Genomic DNA, 18,350 nt, shown 5'->3' on the forward strand with positions numbered 1-18,350 from the left:
CTTCAAGTTATGTCACAGACTCGCGTGGTTTGGAAAATGAAAGTAATTTTTATGTCGCTTGGTTTGGACAGTGAAAATAATTTCAGACACCGTCGAATGAAGTTATGTATATGTATATTTGTAGCCTCAGCCTACTCTACTGTATGTTCTATTTACTCCCCAATTAACAGTAATAACAAATACTTTCATCACATTATAGATAACAGCAAATTAATAAATATTCATTTTATTCGGCATAAAATTACATGCAGACCTATGATATGCATACTACTTTGACACCCATTGTACGCATCTTCTTTGCGAATGCCCCAAGCTGAAATGGTAACTGACTTTCTCCATTTTTTTGCTATATAACTACATTCGGTAGCTTTCTCTCTCAACTCTTTGTAGCGGGTGAAGTGTTGTTGCCGGCCTGCCAGCTTTGAGACATTGAATCATATTTCTCTTTTCTTACTTGCCCTTGGTACCGATCGTAATTAGCATGAGGTGTGGTACAGTGACGGCATATGTTATAATGGTGTAGTAATAGATAGCGTGTCGCTACAGATTACACAAATGACTTTTTATGCATGTTGGTTCACAAAATATTTGCATTTCCATTCATTGTTAAAAATCTGTCCTTGCTGATCGACTTTCCTACACGCCGAGGTCTAGCCTGTCTTGGCAAACTGTTGTTTTTGCAGAGTTGTCCCCCGTCGAGCGGGCGAGCAAAACAACGTTTTGCAACGAGCAAAACATGATGTTTTGCTCGCCCGCTCGATGGGGGGACAACTCTGCAAAAACAACCGTTTGTCAAGACAGGCTAGCCACGGCTATGCTTAAATCCAGTAGAAACATCTGTTGATATGAAATTCAAGTTATATAGAGCACATATAGAGTTGTCTGCCTATTGTTGAAACCATGCCATCTACAACAAAAACTTATAGCCTAGAATCTGTAGATCTTTAGCTAGCTTGACTTTGATATATAGGTTGAATGAATATGTAGATCTTTATCTTAATTTTGATATATAGGCTGATTAAGATTGGGGATGAATAAAAGCACCCACAAGCTCACTGAGATTAAATGTTGTGCAATGTTACTAGGTTACTACAAAAGGGAGCATGACTCTGTAGCATAAAAAAAGATGGCGCTCAAATTATCACGCAGATAAATGACCTTGGCCATTTTAGGAGTAGTATAATTCAGTGAGCACCACTACAAGTATTTATTAAGAAAGAACCGTCGTGTTAACAGTCTGGGAAAAGGCTATTTACCGCTTTACGGCGATAAGAAAAAACTTCTTTGTAACATTTATATCAGTTTCACTTTCGTTTCATGGGAAACTCCAGCTGTTTTCCTCACGTTGGTCAATACTGCCACATAACCTAGGTTTAACTAAATTATTCACCAGAACCCACGAATGTGTATTTAGTTGTTGCAGTGAGTATTACTTTGCGATTTCCTATCAGGCCTGCCCAGACCTGCCAACTCTAGAGTGGGGCAAAGCGTGAGATTTGGTTTTGGGGCAATTGATGTATTAATGATAGTATATATAAAATTGGGGCAAAAATCTCACGCATTTCTCACGCATTTTTAATTTTTCTTTGGGGTGATTGCGTGAGTCTCACGCCCAATGCGTGAGAGTTGGGAGGTATGGGCCTGCCAACCCAAGAGTGGGGCAATGCGTGAGATTTGGTTTTGGGGCAATTGATGTATCAATGATAGTATATATAAAATTGTGGAAATTGGGGCAAACATTTCACGAATTTTCATTTTTTCTTTGGGGTGATTGCGTGAGTCTCACGCCCAATGCGTGAGAGTTGGTAGGTATGTTTCCTATGTGCTTTATAACGCTATCATTAACTTTTACAGAAAGGCCGACTTTTTCGTTTATTTTTATAAGTAAAATAACAATTACCTTAAAATTGTCACAAGTAGCACATTTCAAAAGTATAGATTGTTGGTGAATTAAAGAACAGTCAATGTTAGTTTTATTTTGTAACAAATCGTGCGAATGTGAAAGTGTATCAGTTTGTAGCTAATTTATTAGATAAACAATTGTTGTAGATGGAAATGGAAGAAATTATGTTACGCATAACTAATCCAAATCCACACAAAACCTCAGTGTTGAATTTGCTTTGTCATTTCATTCTATTTTGACTATGTTCAGTTTGTGTACATTTGCTTTGTCATGTGGGAGCTAATTTGGTTATTACTGGTTCTGGTACAAGTGATGGTGTAAAGCTGTTGTAAGCAATACTAGTATTTACCAGTGAAAGTTAATTCTTTATTCTATAAGTTCAACAAATGAAATACACAACTAACAAAATTCTAAACAATAACACTAATGACAAAAGGTTAAAACAGCTTATAAAAGTTACACCCTTACTCGAACGGTCGTTCATGTTTGACTGCTCGGTCCATACGGCTGCGAGTTTCGATAGTCTGATGAGAGTCATGGCAGTCTTTATATATAGAGGCTTGGTAGTTGAAATGGGGAAGTAGAAAAGGATCAGTGGATGATGGAGAAAGAGGTTCCATAGGTAGAGGGAAGAGATAGGGAAGAGAGAGGGAGGCTCCCGAGGCAGAGGAACACGCATCAGCCGGCAGAGGGAGCCTCAGCAAGTCCTTGAGAAAGAGCGACAGATGGATCAATCAGGTAGATAGACAGACCTGAGTCGTTGGAGCTGTTATCTTTTATAGATGTCTCTGTTAGCCTGTGAGAAGGTGTTTAGGCCATCAGGTTCTGTTCCTTACATTGCAGAGGGTTAGCATTTGAGTGAACTTGTCTTAAGTACATCATGAGAGTACAATGATTGGAAGCAATGACTAACTCCAATTGTCTTAGTCATGTCTAGTACAGGTTTAATATCATTTAATGGTTTTCTGGCATGTCAATTGATGTCTCTTTCCTCATGGGCTACTTCCTAAGGGGTTGCTAAGCTGCTTGTAGATGAGTATATGATGACTGTCTTTATTGCTCATCTTCTAATGTGTTAAGTGTCATGTTCATTGTAATATGGCGTATGTCTCTATGTTTAGTCATTTCTCCATTATGCTATCTGGATTCGTTCATACTTCTATACAACCCAATCCCGAACCATCTTACTTTGTTGAACAAGTTGTTTAAAAAGCAAGATGGTTCATGATTGTTCAGAACAACAAGTTGAGGTCGGCCTTTCAAAATAAAAGGTTTTTAATGCTTTCATTGAGCTATTACAAAAGAGAATGTCGAATATTAGTGTACTTATACTAAAATTAACATAAATTAGCATAAACGCAACTCTTCTTTCCTGTTTCCTCTTTGTAAGTGTAGTAGATTTGGTTAGGGGAATTTTATTTTATGTAGCAGCTGTGAGTGAAAAATATTCTACTTGGTCGCATAAGTAACAAATGAGAATTTCAACATTTCTGTCAAGATTTCTAAATAGTAATGGTAGAATGGGCTATTCCACTACTGTGAAATGAAGAGCTTTTAGTTCAGTGAGTCCTTTGCAAGTCGTTACTATCAGGAGACAAAATATACACGTCTGTACTCACCGAGCTAAAAGCTGTAACAGGGAGAATTAAAGATCACTCCTTTTGGCCTCGCTTTTTTCGTGCCCTTTTCAGGTCAAGGGCACAGTTACAGCGAGTCGATTATATTACATCTTCCTTTGTTAGACCGTAGCGGCTTGCTGAGGATGTCTACCTGGATTCTGGGAGATGCCATGAAGCCTAGTCCTCTGCAGCCTGTATAGTCTGTAAGTGACTATTTGCTTATCTCCTGCACATTTGAGTGCACATGGGAATACATGGGTTTCTCCTAGAGTCTGGTGCCTTTGTTGGTAGAACCTGGTAGTTCTTCCTTACACATTAATAGTGCACTGATACACCAAGTATTCTTGGAAACACAAAGTTTTGCTGCGGAGTTCAGGAACTCTCCTTTAGAAAAGGTTGAAGAGTCTGGAGTCTCTCTAAATATTGCTGGGAGTCTGAAATCTCTCTCGATATTAATTCGAGGGTTTTCAAAAATTAAACTGGTTTTGTCTGGCTCGAGTAACTGTGGTTTTGCTCAGCTCGAGTTTTGCCAGGCTCGTCTATAGCATCCATGTTTTTTCCCTCGATAGCCCATGAACCAGGGTCTCTATGGCTCTGGGTTGTCAGCGGTCAGCTGCTTAGCACAGTCTTTTTTGGAGGTAAGGTCTCAGGATACAGTTGCCAGCTCATTGCAGTCTTTCGTGAGCAGGTTTCCTACTGGAGTCGCCAGCACAGTTTCCTGCGAGCAGGTCCCCGGCTGCAGTCGACTGTTTATCGCTGTCTCCTGCTGTCAGGTTTCCGGCTGTTATAGCTGGTGGCACACTATGGTCTCCTTCTGATGGAAGGCCTTCATTCTCATGATGGTCTCTCCCTTTATTGGAGTCTTCACACAAGGCCTTGTTGCTGTCTTTGGACGGAGATGGTGGTGGCAAGACAGTAGCAGTAGGTTTCCTCTGAGGTCTGGGAGTCTAAGGAGCTGCCCGAGAGCCTAAAGAGTCAGCTGAAGCAATAATCTTCCTGAGAGGGCGGAGTCTTTCATACTCTAGCTTTCTAGCACAGAGCTTTTTTACCCGTCTTTCAAGTTCCGACAGTTCAGCCTCATACCGTCTCTTCAGTGCGGCACGCTGTTTGGCTGTTCACTGAGGGCCTGCAACTCTCTCTCAAAATCACTATGAGGACTGGGGGCCCTTGATTGTTGCTTGGATGTTTTTCATGATGAAAAAACATCATCAGGATGTGTTGCCTGCTGTGAGTCGGCTATGGGGTGGCTGGTGACTCGGGAGGTCATCTCAAGTCGGTTACTACCACCCTCTTTTGCTGCCCGTTGACCTGAGGTCTGTCCTCCTTTTTGGAGGGATCTTCTGCAGGTGCTGAAAGTCTGGAGGGGGCTTTCGCCTTTCCTCCTCTCCTTCTTGTTGAGGCCTGGCAAACATCCACTGTGTGGTCTTTTCCCCACACATGTTACAGACCATCCGAAGACATCACTTCCTCTTACGTCCCTCCTGTGTGCACTTTTGGCACTTGACATGAGTGCACTGGTCAGTCGTGTGAGAGGTTTGCCACATCTAAAACACCTCGAGCAGTCTTCTCCTAAATAGTCACCTGAGTCCTTGCAGTGGAGGTTATGACACTTCATATTTGTTTCTCGAGTTTTGTAGATTTGGAAGCAGGAAAGTAAAAAAAGAGGACATTATTTATAATATAAAAAATCATTGTGCCTTTTCCTCTTGACAGTTTGTCCATTTCTGATTACTCTTTCACCGGTCTCAGCAACAGGATTTGCAGGCAAAAGCGTGAGATTTTCCTCATTACCAACTTGACTACTATTATTGTTTTGCTCCACTTCTGCGGGTCTCTCAGGCAAAACATCACCCTCGGTTTAGCGGTCAGGGAAAGATTAGTCTATTAAGTCTAAATCACTTTTTCGCTATCAGCCGTGCTCTGGTTAGCAGATAGTTTTTTATTGTAACCAGCATTACTATAAGTACCCTCTCCACAAGCATTAGTGTATGTGCTATAGCTACAAGTGTGATCACCATTAGTATTAGCATCTGTGTGATCCATTGCGTCACCTACATTACCGGAGTTGCTTCTAATCAAAGAGGGGATAGCTGATTGCGGCACATTAGGGGTTAGCAGTACACGATGAGCTTGTTTACCTATGACCCTTTTACTTACAATAACCTCGGCAGCATTTTCCAAACCGGTAGGCTGTATGTGGAAATGGTCATCTTCTCCGCAGTCAGAGTCATAAAGTACAAATAAATGCTCACGGTTTCAACAAAGTTTGCTCTGCCCCACGTGGCCCCAATAGCTTTTAGGAGAGCTGTCTGCTCGAACTACGATTCCTTCCTAACCAACATCAAATAAGGCATTAACCCACACCTGCTGTCCTGGTGGGAGGTCTGACAGAGGCTTAGCTCTGTATTTAGTGTTCTACACTTTTCACGCTTAGCCTCCTTGGTTTTGAGTTCTTTATGTTCAAATAGATCGTAGTCTACAATTTGGGAACAGGTTTTACCAAAGTTGTCCTGACTGATCTACCAAACATTAACTAGCTCAATGAGTATTTCGATTTGAGTGGAGTCGATCAGTAATCAGGAAATGATTTGTCCTTGTCTGCTAACATATCCCACTTTCATTTGACAGTTTTAACCACGTGTTCAGCTAGTCTGTTGAGTGGCACATATCTCGGGCTGCTGGGTGCTATTTGAAAGCCCCCTGTTTGAGCAAAGTTGCAATATTCCTGGCTAGCAAAACACGGTCCCTTATCACTCATGATTAGTTTTGGCATCTAAGCTTCCATGAATCCGAGCTTCATGGCTTGGATTACAAAACAAGAAGTCTAAGCTTGAATCCAGGGTACTTCAATCCATTTGGATTAGTAATTTACCATGATCAAGTACAAATTACTTTGATATTCCATAACATCACGGCCAATCTCTAACCAAGAAGTTTCAGGAAGCTTAGGATGCTCCATAGGCTGGTGTTTGATGGAACTGTGTGTCTAATACAGACATTACACCGAAAGACATAATGGTCTATATCACCACTTATCGAGGGCCACCAAGTTAATTGCCTTATTCTCACTCGCATATTTTCGTTCAGTTGATAGCTGTCGTGGAACCATGCAAAGTAAATAGGCCTTAATTCACTTGAAATATAAATTTGCCTCTGAACAAAATTAGCCCCTGATATGATGTAATCATTTCGTGACTGTTATACAACTTAGCGAGTTCACCATGCAATTTTTTTATGACCATCTTTTTGCAAGGCATTTCAAACATTTCTGGGATGCTGCGTTTCGCCGAGTGGTATTAAACAACTCAGTTTGCCCACACGGGTCTAGCATCTCCACAACCTGTGTTTCGACATACCGTTCCACTGCCCAGCAATGGCGAATGCTCTCACTGCTAGCAGCGCTGGGCCAACTTGAAGTGTCTGCTAGGTACATTTGAGGTCTTGGGGTACTAAACATTGTACAATCACATCACATCATCTTCATTTTAAATTGCTGAACCCTCAAAGGTAGCTTCTCACTTTTTCTGTGCCCCCTTAAGGCCAAGGGCAGAGTTACAGTGAGTCGATTATATTACAACCACTGCTCACTTGTCAAGATGATGGAGACTGGCCTTGACAAGTCAAACATGCGAGCATCAGTAAGTGCTTATTGGCCTATGCTGTTCAAGATCTGAAAACAAAAACAGCGTGACTAGCACACAAACTTTTAGCATTGCAAACTTTTATAAGCATCTGTCTGTTTTTACTGCAGCTAACTAATTTCAAGTTAGCCTAAGCTAAGTCTGCTAACCTTGGGCTTGTAGCCTGTGACTTGTAGCCAAGTTTGAAAATGTATCAAATTACATGGAGCTAAACTTATACTCAAAACTGAACTATATGATGCGAATTGCAGCAAATGAACAGGTGTTATCTTATCCTGGCACCATTTTAAGAACTAAGAAGAGCATGAGAGAAAATGCATACTTAGTGTGTGTATTTTTGGCAAACACTGCATGTAGGGGAAATCTGTTGCACATACATGCCTGTCAGTTAGCAAAATTATGAATAAAATTACTATAGTGATATTGATTTATTGATGTTTCTATATAGCAAATGTAATTTATGAATGCACTTTTACCGTACCAATTTTGTGTGTGTATTTGTGTTTGTTTTAGTGTATGTCAAATACGAAAGGCTTTGCTGGTAAGATAGCCAGCAGAACAGAAGCTGAATTCACACAGATTAGTTCTCTTAAAGATTGTGCGCATTTCAATTCTGCGTCTCACTTTTGCAGTGAGCTTAGATTAACCACAGGCTTGTTACTCCTGATAAGCAGGAGCTAGTGTGTGCAGCTTAAATATGGTATTTCAACTGCACTGCTGGACCAATGCTGTGACTAGCTGACTTTGGAGTGCGCGAATATCCCCGTCTATATATAGGGGGAGAGAGATATAGGGGGAGAGAGGCTAGGTTGATGGTATGGAGGTAGCTGGTGATGGGTAGTAGAGTTCCCTGCCTCATCTCTGTCATGAGAATGGCTACTCAATACATATGATAGCTTTAGGCTATAGTGAGTAGCTATGCTTATCTGCTTTTGGCCCGACAGGTGGAACTCCAGCAGTACGCTGACTTAGCACTGATTACAGCAGGCTGAGTTATAATAGTGGAGTTACCTACTCTTGTGGCATAGCTTTCCTTTATACACGGTTATGCAAAAATTGGCAGTAGCTCGCTTACACGTGGGATGTATCTTTTCATGTGTCTGGGTTTACTACAATGCTTAATCATTTATTATTTTAGTTTTTAAAAATGACATGCTGCAGTGTTTACTGAGCTGGAGACTACAACAGCAATGTTATTACCTATACACCCACCATTATAGAATAAACTAGCTGTGCCACCCGGCGTTGCCCGGGTAATAGAAGAGTCTTTGGACAGAAAATTGATTTGTATTTAACATATAGTGTAACAACATTTGCCATTCTAACTTTCAAACTACATATCATGAGAAAAGTGCTTTGTCTTATAAACAATGAGAAGTAGTGAGAGTTGCTCGTTATTACCCAGTTTAATAATGTGAGCGAACAGCTTCTCGTGACATTATGCTATGACCTGCGTCATACGCAAAGCGGTTAGGTATTTGCTCTCATATAATGACTTATATTGGCAAGCTAGCATTTCATTTTCTGTAGTCTAGTGGATAAGGTGTCAGACTGGCGAATGGCAGGGTCGGAGATCGAATCTTCTTCGGTACGGAATATTTATTCCAAGATTTTAAGATCTATAGCCGGACAATCAATCTACAAATACACATATGACAAACTTTGAGAAATATATATATAGATTGAGAAGTCTTTAATGAATAATAGCTGCTTGAATAGGCTTTGTTGGCCACTTAAAGTTAAACTTGAATTCACATCTGTGGCTTTTTGAAACTCTAAGCCAGTAGTTCCCAACCTTTTTTTTGCTTTTACCCCTTTGCAAAATTTTCAAATACAAATTACCCCCCTGGAAAAAGTGAAGTGTGAACCTATAGGCCTACTATATATTGTATTCACTGAAAGGGCTACACAGGTACATATATGTAGGTCAGCAGCATATATACATATACAGTATTTATTTGTTAAATAACTGAGAGTAGCATATATAGGGTAGTAATAAATCACATCAACATTATTGTTATTTCGGTACACTCAACAGGTGTGGGGTGAGATTATGAGTTTTAACGAGACCGCTCCTGCTGATGCCTCTGTGCAAGTTTTCACAAATCAGGCTTTGTTTCTATAATGCACATCTCAAGTCGCTCTCAAGGTCAAGTCGATTTCTTTTCTCATTTTTAAGGTGCAGCATTGATGAATATCCTAGTACGCGTAGGATTTTCATCAATGCTGAAGGATTTTTACGTGCAGCTAAATGGCATCAGAATCATTATTGCCTTTTTAGCAATGAGTAGAGAATTTTTTCTCGCTGAGAGCCAAAACTGGTCAATAGACATTGATCTGAGATCATCTTTCAGTGCAGAAATGTTAACCAACTCAACAAACTCCTATTGTAGCTCCTCTAGAATTTCTTCAACAGTGCGTTGAAATGGATTTCGTGTGATGTTGAGCATCTTCTTTTTTTTCTGAAGGTAGCTCAGGGAAGTAGCATCTAAATTCTGTTATGAGATCGAACAGGTGTTCAGTAATGGTTGCCACTAGACTACCAAGAGCAGGTTTTGTGTTCCAATAATTCAGTGAGTGTGGGAAAGGATACCGTGTTCCCAGTGCAGATTCGTGTATGCCACAGTACCAGCTTTGCTTTGAAAATCAATGCTGTCATGAAAGGCAATGAAATGATGATTGCTCCCTTGTAACTTCAAGTTCACCTTGTTTAGCTAGGCAAATGTATCAACCAGGTATGCAGTCTCAAATACATAGTTATCAGCTTTCATGGCTGCTAAAAGTTCATGCTGGCCTTTACTTTCAAGAAGTTTCATAACCTCGGACATATGTAGCTCAAAGAGCCTGCCTAACATGTTTCCCTTGGACAACCACCTCACTTCAGTATGAAATAACAAAGTTGTAAACACGACATCACTTTCAGAACATAGTGCTGAGAACAATCTGGTATTTAGTGCTGATGCTTTGATGTAATTCACAACTGTTATGTTCACATCCAAGTTTGATTTCAACGCTTGTGGAAGAGTTTTTGATGCCAATGCTTTACGGTGAATGAAGCAATGCACTCCTTCTATATCAGGGTTCTTCTGCTTGATCTGTTTTACAAAGCCTGATCTACATCCTAACATAGCATGTGCTCCATCAGTACATACACTTATTAACTTCTCCCAACCTAACTTGGCCTTTTCAAGGAAATTTTCAACCATTTTTAACACATCTCTTGGTGAAGTTGTTCGAAGCAAGGGCTGACAAAACAGAAACTCCTCTTCAATGGATGTGTCATGCACATATCTACCATCCACCAGTAGCTGGGAAAGACTGGCAACATCAGATGACTCATCAAGTTGTATGGCTCAAAATAGGGATGCTTTAATCTTAGCAACTAATTTATCTTCAATACTTGCTGCAATATCATCAATGCATCGCTTCACAGTGTTGTTGGATGGTGGGATGTCTTGAAATTTTTGCCCAGCTAGTTTTCAAAGTACTATTGATGCGCAGTCTAACATACATGGCTTGATCAAGGTCTCTCCTATTGTATGTGCCTTTTTGCACTGAGCAATACGATAGGAAACAGCGTATGAAGCTGTAATAAGTGCATTACTATGAGCATAGAAATCTCCACTTGCATCAAGTCGACTTCTCTTTACTTGCCGCTTTTTGGACTATAAGTAATTCTGGTCGTTCTCAGCTAGTGTGGGTAAATTTTTTGCGAGTTTTGCTTCAACTGAAAGGGTTTCATGGAGTCATTTGAGAAAGTTTTCAGGCATATCACACATTGCAGAGGCCGACGACCGTTTTTCATAAGATACGAAAACCCATAATCTAAGTAACTCTCAGTGTAGGTTCGTTTCTTTGCCTTTGACATCTTGCACTAATTAGTAGTTGTAAAAATAAAGAAGCGGCTAAAAATTATTATAAACGATCTAATATCTGTTTGTACAATAATAATCATCTGGACTGTATTAATATTTTTTATTTAATCTACTACTATAATAGATACATGATTATGTGACTCATTTGCAGAAAAGCAAGTAAGACAAAATGAGTGAGAATAGGAAACAATAATGTGAGCATAGATGTAATTATACTTGTACGAAGAATCTTACAGATTTTTTTCTTTTACATGTGATGCAGTAGTTGACAAGTGAGTGTGTCCTTGTGTCAAATTCATGTGCACTGTGAGCAGCACAATTTCAAACTAAGCCTTAGTTTGACCTTAGTTACTAAGGTCATTAATTAAGGTCAAGCTGGCTTATTGGATCTTTTCCAAATTGTTGGCAAAGATTATTACATTTACAGTACCTACATGCAGGCTGTATTACAATGAATGTACAGTAAAAGGTACTTGGTCTACTACCCCAGCCAGAATATACATGTAATAGAAGAAGAATGAGAACAGAAAACACATCTAGGATTTTGTTAAGGCTTAAAAGCGCATTCGTAAAATGTGAAATTATAAAAACCAAAATTCCCCCCTTTAAAATGCCAAATTCCCCCCTAGGGGGAATTCCCCCCAGGTTGGGAACCACTGCTCTAAGCCCTTTTCTTGTCATGTGCTTTTGGCAAAACCTTTTCCAGCTCCATGCTAACTTGACGACTAAACAATACGATACTGTAGAATAAATCAACTAGTTTCCATGGTATGCATGTTTTGGTGAAATTTCTTATATTTATCGAATGGCATAATTCAAAATATATTTTGTAGTCAAAGAAGACCCAAACCAGCAGAAGACAGAAGAATAATAGGGTTGTTGCAACCATGGGAACAAAAAACGTAACAGTTGCATATATTTTATGGTTTTTCTTTGGATGGCTTGGTGTACATCAATTCTACGTACGCCGAGATCGCCACGCATTTTTCACATGGGCAACTGTAGGTGGAGTTTTTGGCATCAGCTGGCTACGAGATTTGTTTTACATTCCAACATATGTTACCGATGTTAATCAATCTGATGACGATTATGCAAAGCGGCAGCAAGAGAAAGTGAATGCTGGTCAAAAACCTAGTCTTGGATTCTGTCGCTGGGCTGCATGTGTTGTATTAGGCTATATTTTTTCTTTACTGCCATATACAGCTCTCTGGAAAGAGGATCTACACAGCCGATACATAAACGCCCTAGCAGTGTTGTGTCACATTCTTGCCAGCTTAGGTGAGTCATTCGTCAACCGCTCAAACGCCTAGTTAATAAATACTTTGCTAATTCTGGTTATAGAAAAGGTATTCTAGTTGACTCGCTAGAAAAAACTAAGTGTGATATCTCATTATGGCCTACATTGCAGAGACAGACAGACAGACAGAGTAGAGAGTGTTACTGTCTGATATGGTACCTGTAATCTTTATTGTGAACGTGTTATAGTTCTGTGCAAATAACTTGTTTTTAAATAATAATGCAATAACCTTGTTTCTTAAAAGATTTTCTCGGAAGATAATTTGTTGGTCGTTTTCACTGAATTATATTTGTTATTCTGATTCACCCTATACAAAAGATGAAGTTTTGCTATTTACTTAACAGAATAGATATGTATTTACGGAAAACAACTATAGTGAAGCTTAAGGCATCTAGTATAACTATATCCTTGTATTTATATATAGTTATATATATTATATATAATATATTATAATATATAATGTAATTGTATATTATATTACAAATTATTATAATATGTTATAACTATATTATATATAATATATATTATATATAAGTTATATAATACAGTTATATATGAGTATGTTATATAACTTTATATAATATAGTTATTTAACTGTATATATAACTATATTATATAAAGTTATATAAACTATAATATAATTATATATTGACTGACATTTCAATAGGAATGCTTATAATGGCCTATAATATATTATAACTATATTATATATAATATATATAAGTTATATAATATAGTCATATATAAGTATATTATATAACTATATATGATATAGTTATATAACTATATTATATAAAGTTATATAAACTATGATATAATTATATATTGACTGAAAGTTCAATAGGAATGCTTATAATATATTATAACTATATTATATATAATATATATAAGTTATATAATATAGCTATATATAAGTATATTATATATTTATATATGATATAGTTATATAACTATATTATATAAAGTTATATAAACTATGATATAATTATATATTGACTGACATTCCAATAGGAATGCAAGTTATATAAACTATGATACAATTATATATTGACTGACATTTCAATAGGAATGCTGTCGTAACGACCGTTAGATTTTTCAGTTGCTACATGCTAGTTTATAGCATTTCACACCTGTCATATTTAGTCAGTAAATAGTGCAGTTTATTCCATTCATTATTTCAGGAGTGTATTTAGTCAGCAATGAGGGACATCTTGAAGTGTCCCTTGTGTGGTGCTTGCTCAGTTCGGCTATTGTCCTTCCTCTAACTCTGCTCTATGGACATGAACATATCTTCTATGCTTCACTCGCATCCAGCAGTTGCGCAAACTATACGGTCAAATGGAGAATGCGACGAAGACGGTCAGGTCTTTGTAAAAGACTGTTTTGCCTCAGTCTTATTGGGGCTATCTACTTAGGTGAGTAATTGTCAGAGAGAGTAACTGTCAAGAAAAGCACTTTACTGAGGTTGTCATAAAGCAGGTGCAGGCAGTCCATCAGTATTTTTTAAGAGCAAGGTTCTAATGTAATAATAGTACTGTATGGTATTTTCGACATTCTTGATTTGGGCAGCAAAGCATGAAGTTGAAAGGCCTTTGCAGGAGAGCCTGTACATAGTTCTATTTTGGTTGGTTTAACAAGTAAATGTTATCATATACATTCCGCATTTATCAGGTACTTGGTTAGAGCTTCAGTAGCCATGCATATCTACATGTATATTCACTAAGGATTACCAGTTACGTAGTTTTGACAGCATGTATGTGTATGTTGTAACACAAAAGCACAGCACATTTACTACGGCTGGCTGTGCCCTCTGTCTTTTAACTAAATGGGATCAAAGCTAAAATATGTTTTGCTATAACGAATAGTTTAAACTGGTTAATACGGTGTTGAACCTCTGTGTGCTATTTTGTGTTCCTGATGAAAATTATTGCACCCTATAAACTCCCAAACTGATCACCGCTGTCAATAAGTATGATATTATTAGAATCGGCATCACTTAGAGATAGCCTTAATTCCAAATATTTTATGTAGCTTTGACCATCTAGCGACCACATGTGACAATTTAATAACTATCAAACTATGTACATATTCGATATATCAACTTTTGTGTGTTGGTACCTCCTTGTCTACAAGCTCATGCTAGAATTTTTATAGGTAGCAAATTGTTACAAGACCTTCCAGTTTGCCATGTAGGGAAATGAACTTTTTTTGTAATTTGACTTAACAAATGTGAAACATTTGTTTTAGCTGAACTAATGTTATGGTTGAACTCATACACATTTACTTTGCATTAAATTTTCAAATTACCTGAACACAAAATGCCGATATGATATACGTAAAGTGCATCTGTATTCTGTGTGTGCCACTAAGTGGTTGAAGGATGGGTCCTATTTAATCTCCTATCATTTTTCTCTTTTTGCAAATGGTACCACCTTACACACAGACAGTGATTTACCATTGTGTTGCCAGTGTAGGAGGTCTCATGAAAAATATAAAGTTGTTGCTGGACATTGTTTTGGCATTTTTATCTGCTTAAGCTGTTCTAAGTTGAGCTTTGTTTTATGCAGTTTATAAATTATATTTGTGTCGATGCTGAGCTCTGCGTATTTCATCCAAGTTAGGTGTGTAGTGCTACAGAATTTCTCTTTCGACTTCTAATTTTATAAAAATGGTCATGCTAATGGAGAGTGTGCAACTAGATGATGAATCAAATAGACGGGTACATATGTCAAACCACTAGCCTGATAAAATGAAAGACCCAGAAATACACAAAATAGTGACACCACAAATTTCAACTTGATGCGTTTGCTAGACGACATTCAGAGAAACAACACAGAGTTCACAAAATAGAAGGCATCATTATGAGAAGTGCATAAACTTAATTTTTACAAAACTTTAAAAAAATTCTATTCCCTATCAATCATGAGTTGTATTTTACTGATTATCCCCCATGCAATACTGTCTGCATGACTATCAATTTGCAAACAATTGTTTTGCAATAATGACGAACTGACTTCTTGCTGCTACCAAATCCTACATCTGCAAGTATAAAACCACATCATTGTGAATTAGTATTCATTGCCTTTTATAAATTCTAAACTTAGTTAAACAAAGCATTTTATGAGCAATCCACGGGATGTCATGTGATCTAGATTTGGCAGTTCCTTTGGGAAATCGACATCACTAGAATTGTTGTATTTGGTTGAAGAAATGCTCGATTAATAAGACATTTTCATTTGTATCAATTCATTAAAACTTGACCCAACAACAGCTTCAATATGATACCAATTATCCAAATAAGTTTAATTCATTTTTTCGTCACCAAAAGTTGTTTACTCAATATTCTGATGTTCCTATAGAAAGCTGTTTCAAAGACTATCATTTATTGCTACAGTTGTTAAATTATAAATACAACCATCAGTGTTCTGCCTCGCGGAGCCAGATGTTTAAAGAATTATTGGTTATCGTGTACTCAACATCCAGTATAGCATTAAGAACTGCCATTAATCTACCATCACATATTAGGTGCAAGCACACGTAGCTGTTTAGCTGTTCCAACAGTAAAGGAACAAAAGGTGTAAACATAGCCTTATACACATATTAACGGATTAACCACCTGAAGATGCTTCACGCCAAACTCTTTTTTCTCTCGATGCAACCTCAACTGCCACCAGAACCTCCTAACATCTTTTTACGACTTCCTACTAGCTGCAATAAACTTTGTTAAAGAATTTCTTGTGCAATGTGATTAGTTGAACCTTCCTTGTTCTCTCATCTCCAGAATCCACTGCAATTTACACTTGATAAGTGATACTTTTCAAGGAAACTATTTTTCACTGTGTATGAGACTTTCATGGTTAGCAAGATTCTCAAAAACTTTGATATTGAGAGTCTCTTGTCTACTCACAAAGGTTGATTTGTGCTACTTCATGCTGTTTCTTTCCATTTTTCTCATTCATCTTGATAATAATCAATTGTAGTCTATAGTCTTAGTCTATACACATAAATGTGAGTCTGTCGTTCAGATGTCCTGTTATAGCAAGAAGGTTTTGGGAATGAAAAACCACTTCGTACTGGAATTGAACTCGAATTCCCGTTTCTGCAGACAGGCGTGTTATCGACTACATCACACAGCCTACTTGCCATACTATGGAATAATTGTGCACATACTTATTACATCGGTTAAAATACTTGCAAAAATATGATTGGTTACTACTAGCACACTTGAAGATCATGATTGCAGGAGAGATCATGGCATGTAACATAACGATTATAAGCACAATTATAAGCACAGTTCTTATTATAGTAGAGATTTAGACTAGCTTGTTACTAGCTTAAGTTACTCAAATTCGTTGGGTAAGGAAACTTAGCCAATTGCAACTACATTACCTTCCACTATTTATAAGCCGCTTTTTTATTACCCATGCAATGCCGGGCATTCAACTAGTATTATTAGTATATTGACTGACTGTAACAATTTGCTTAGCTCTGTTAGTCTTGTCAAATTTGCAAATTAGTTTTGTTAACCTTAACTCTTGCTTATTACATCATATTACTAGGTGCTGTATCAAGCTCAGTCTACTATAATGCAACTATTACAAGCAAAGGTGAGACAGTACCATTGAGAGAAGCCGTTGAAAACTTTTTTACTTCTCCGGCATGGAAAGAGACGAAGGACACTCTCAACCAATTATACAATTACTACAAGCATCATGGATGGAAGACAATTTGGGAGGAAATAGTATCTGCAATAGATCCTCAAGGCGAGGCGCATGCTTATGAGGTATGGATTATGAGAGTTGATAACTTCTCGCAACATAGATTGTTATAGCGGAGTAGAATTGAGATATTTTAGGTCAAGAATGGGTAAGGCAATAATGGTTTAAGAAACTCACATTCTGATTAGACAAATGCAACTTATGACTTGATGATATACCAGGTAGATTTAAAATGTTGATACACATTGTAGCAGGCTGTGTAGCCCTAGTAACATCTAATTATAATGTAATCATTGTACGCAGTGCAACCTGAAAATCCTTAAACTCTACATAGCTCTCTGACTATCTAGCCATTAACATGGTCTATATTCTGCATCATTGATAGATTATCAGTCTTGTTCATGCCAGTAGTATATCACAGCGAACATGGTCGATTACCAGTTTACCACCATATGTGTGTTTTTAGGTATTGGGGGTGTCTGACTCAGCATCTTACGCTGACATCAAAAGGGCGTATAAAGCGCTGGCCCTCAAATATCACCCTGACAAGGAAAAGGATCTAGATAAGAAAGATCAGATGGCTGAGGAGTTCATGAAAGTTCAAAAGGCATATGATACACTGTCAAAGCTTAGGAATACCAGAACAGAGCGCAGTGAACTTTGAGAGTATAGAATTTTGCTCCATCATAATATTTTTATATGGAATAGCGCTTAGCATACAGAAATTTTATGGCAATGACAATAATCAAGTGATATCTTTACTTAGAATCTGCAACTTTTGTTAGTCATTGTAGCAGTTTGTACTAATTTTCTGATACCAATGCTCAGTACTGTAAAAGCAATTTAAAGTGTAAACGAATCCATTTTATCTTTGTCATGCTTTTAATTCTTGTACCACAACTATCTGTTTTGATCCAGTATACACTATTTGATGTATTCTGTATTTTAAGGTAATTTAAATTTCGGTTGTAGTCCATATACAGGTTTTTCAGCAACATTTGTTTAAATATGAGACTAGTATTAGTTACATTGCGCTTTAAATAAAGGCTTGATGCAGAATAAGTAATTCATAAACTATATGCTTTATCTCTAATAATCAACACATGCAGAAAGCAGGTTATTAAATCAAGTTTTGTGGGAGCTCATTGCGCTATGAGATACTTTGACATGATATTGAAAAATGCTTAAATCTCAGCACCAAGTTTGAAAGTGGTAATGTTCACTCTGAGAGGCTCACATAGATGTACTTGATACCAAGCTAAAGATAGTCAGTTTTAAATGGCCATTTTCAAATATA

The 18,350-nt window shown here is 37.7% G+C and overlaps 1 protein-coding gene across 1 annotated transcript; it reads left to right on the top strand.

Moving 5' to 3' along the window:
* The first annotated feature begins 1,298 nt into the window (after positions 1-1,298).
* On the top strand, positions 1,299-18,106 carry LOC137389536 (dnaJ homolog subfamily C member 22-like). Its single transcript, XM_068075570.1, has 5 exons — positions 1,299-1,422; positions 11,872-12,316; positions 13,517-13,750; positions 16,895-17,118; positions 17,520-18,106. Exons 2-5 carry the CDS (start codon positions 11,926-11,928, stop codon positions 17,715-17,717), a joined length of 1,047 nt encoding a protein of 348 aa, XP_067931671.1. The 5' UTR covers positions 1,299-1,422; positions 11,872-11,925; the 3' UTR covers positions 17,718-18,106.
* Positions 18,107-18,350: the final 244 nt, after the last annotated feature.

This window comes from Watersipora subatra, chromosome 3 (genome assembly GCF_963576615.1).
Source record: "Watersipora subatra chromosome 3, tzWatSuba1.1, whole genome shotgun sequence".
In the NCBI taxonomy this organism is placed as follows: domain Eukaryota; kingdom Metazoa; phylum Bryozoa; class Gymnolaemata; order Cheilostomatida; family Watersiporidae; genus Watersipora; species Watersipora subatra.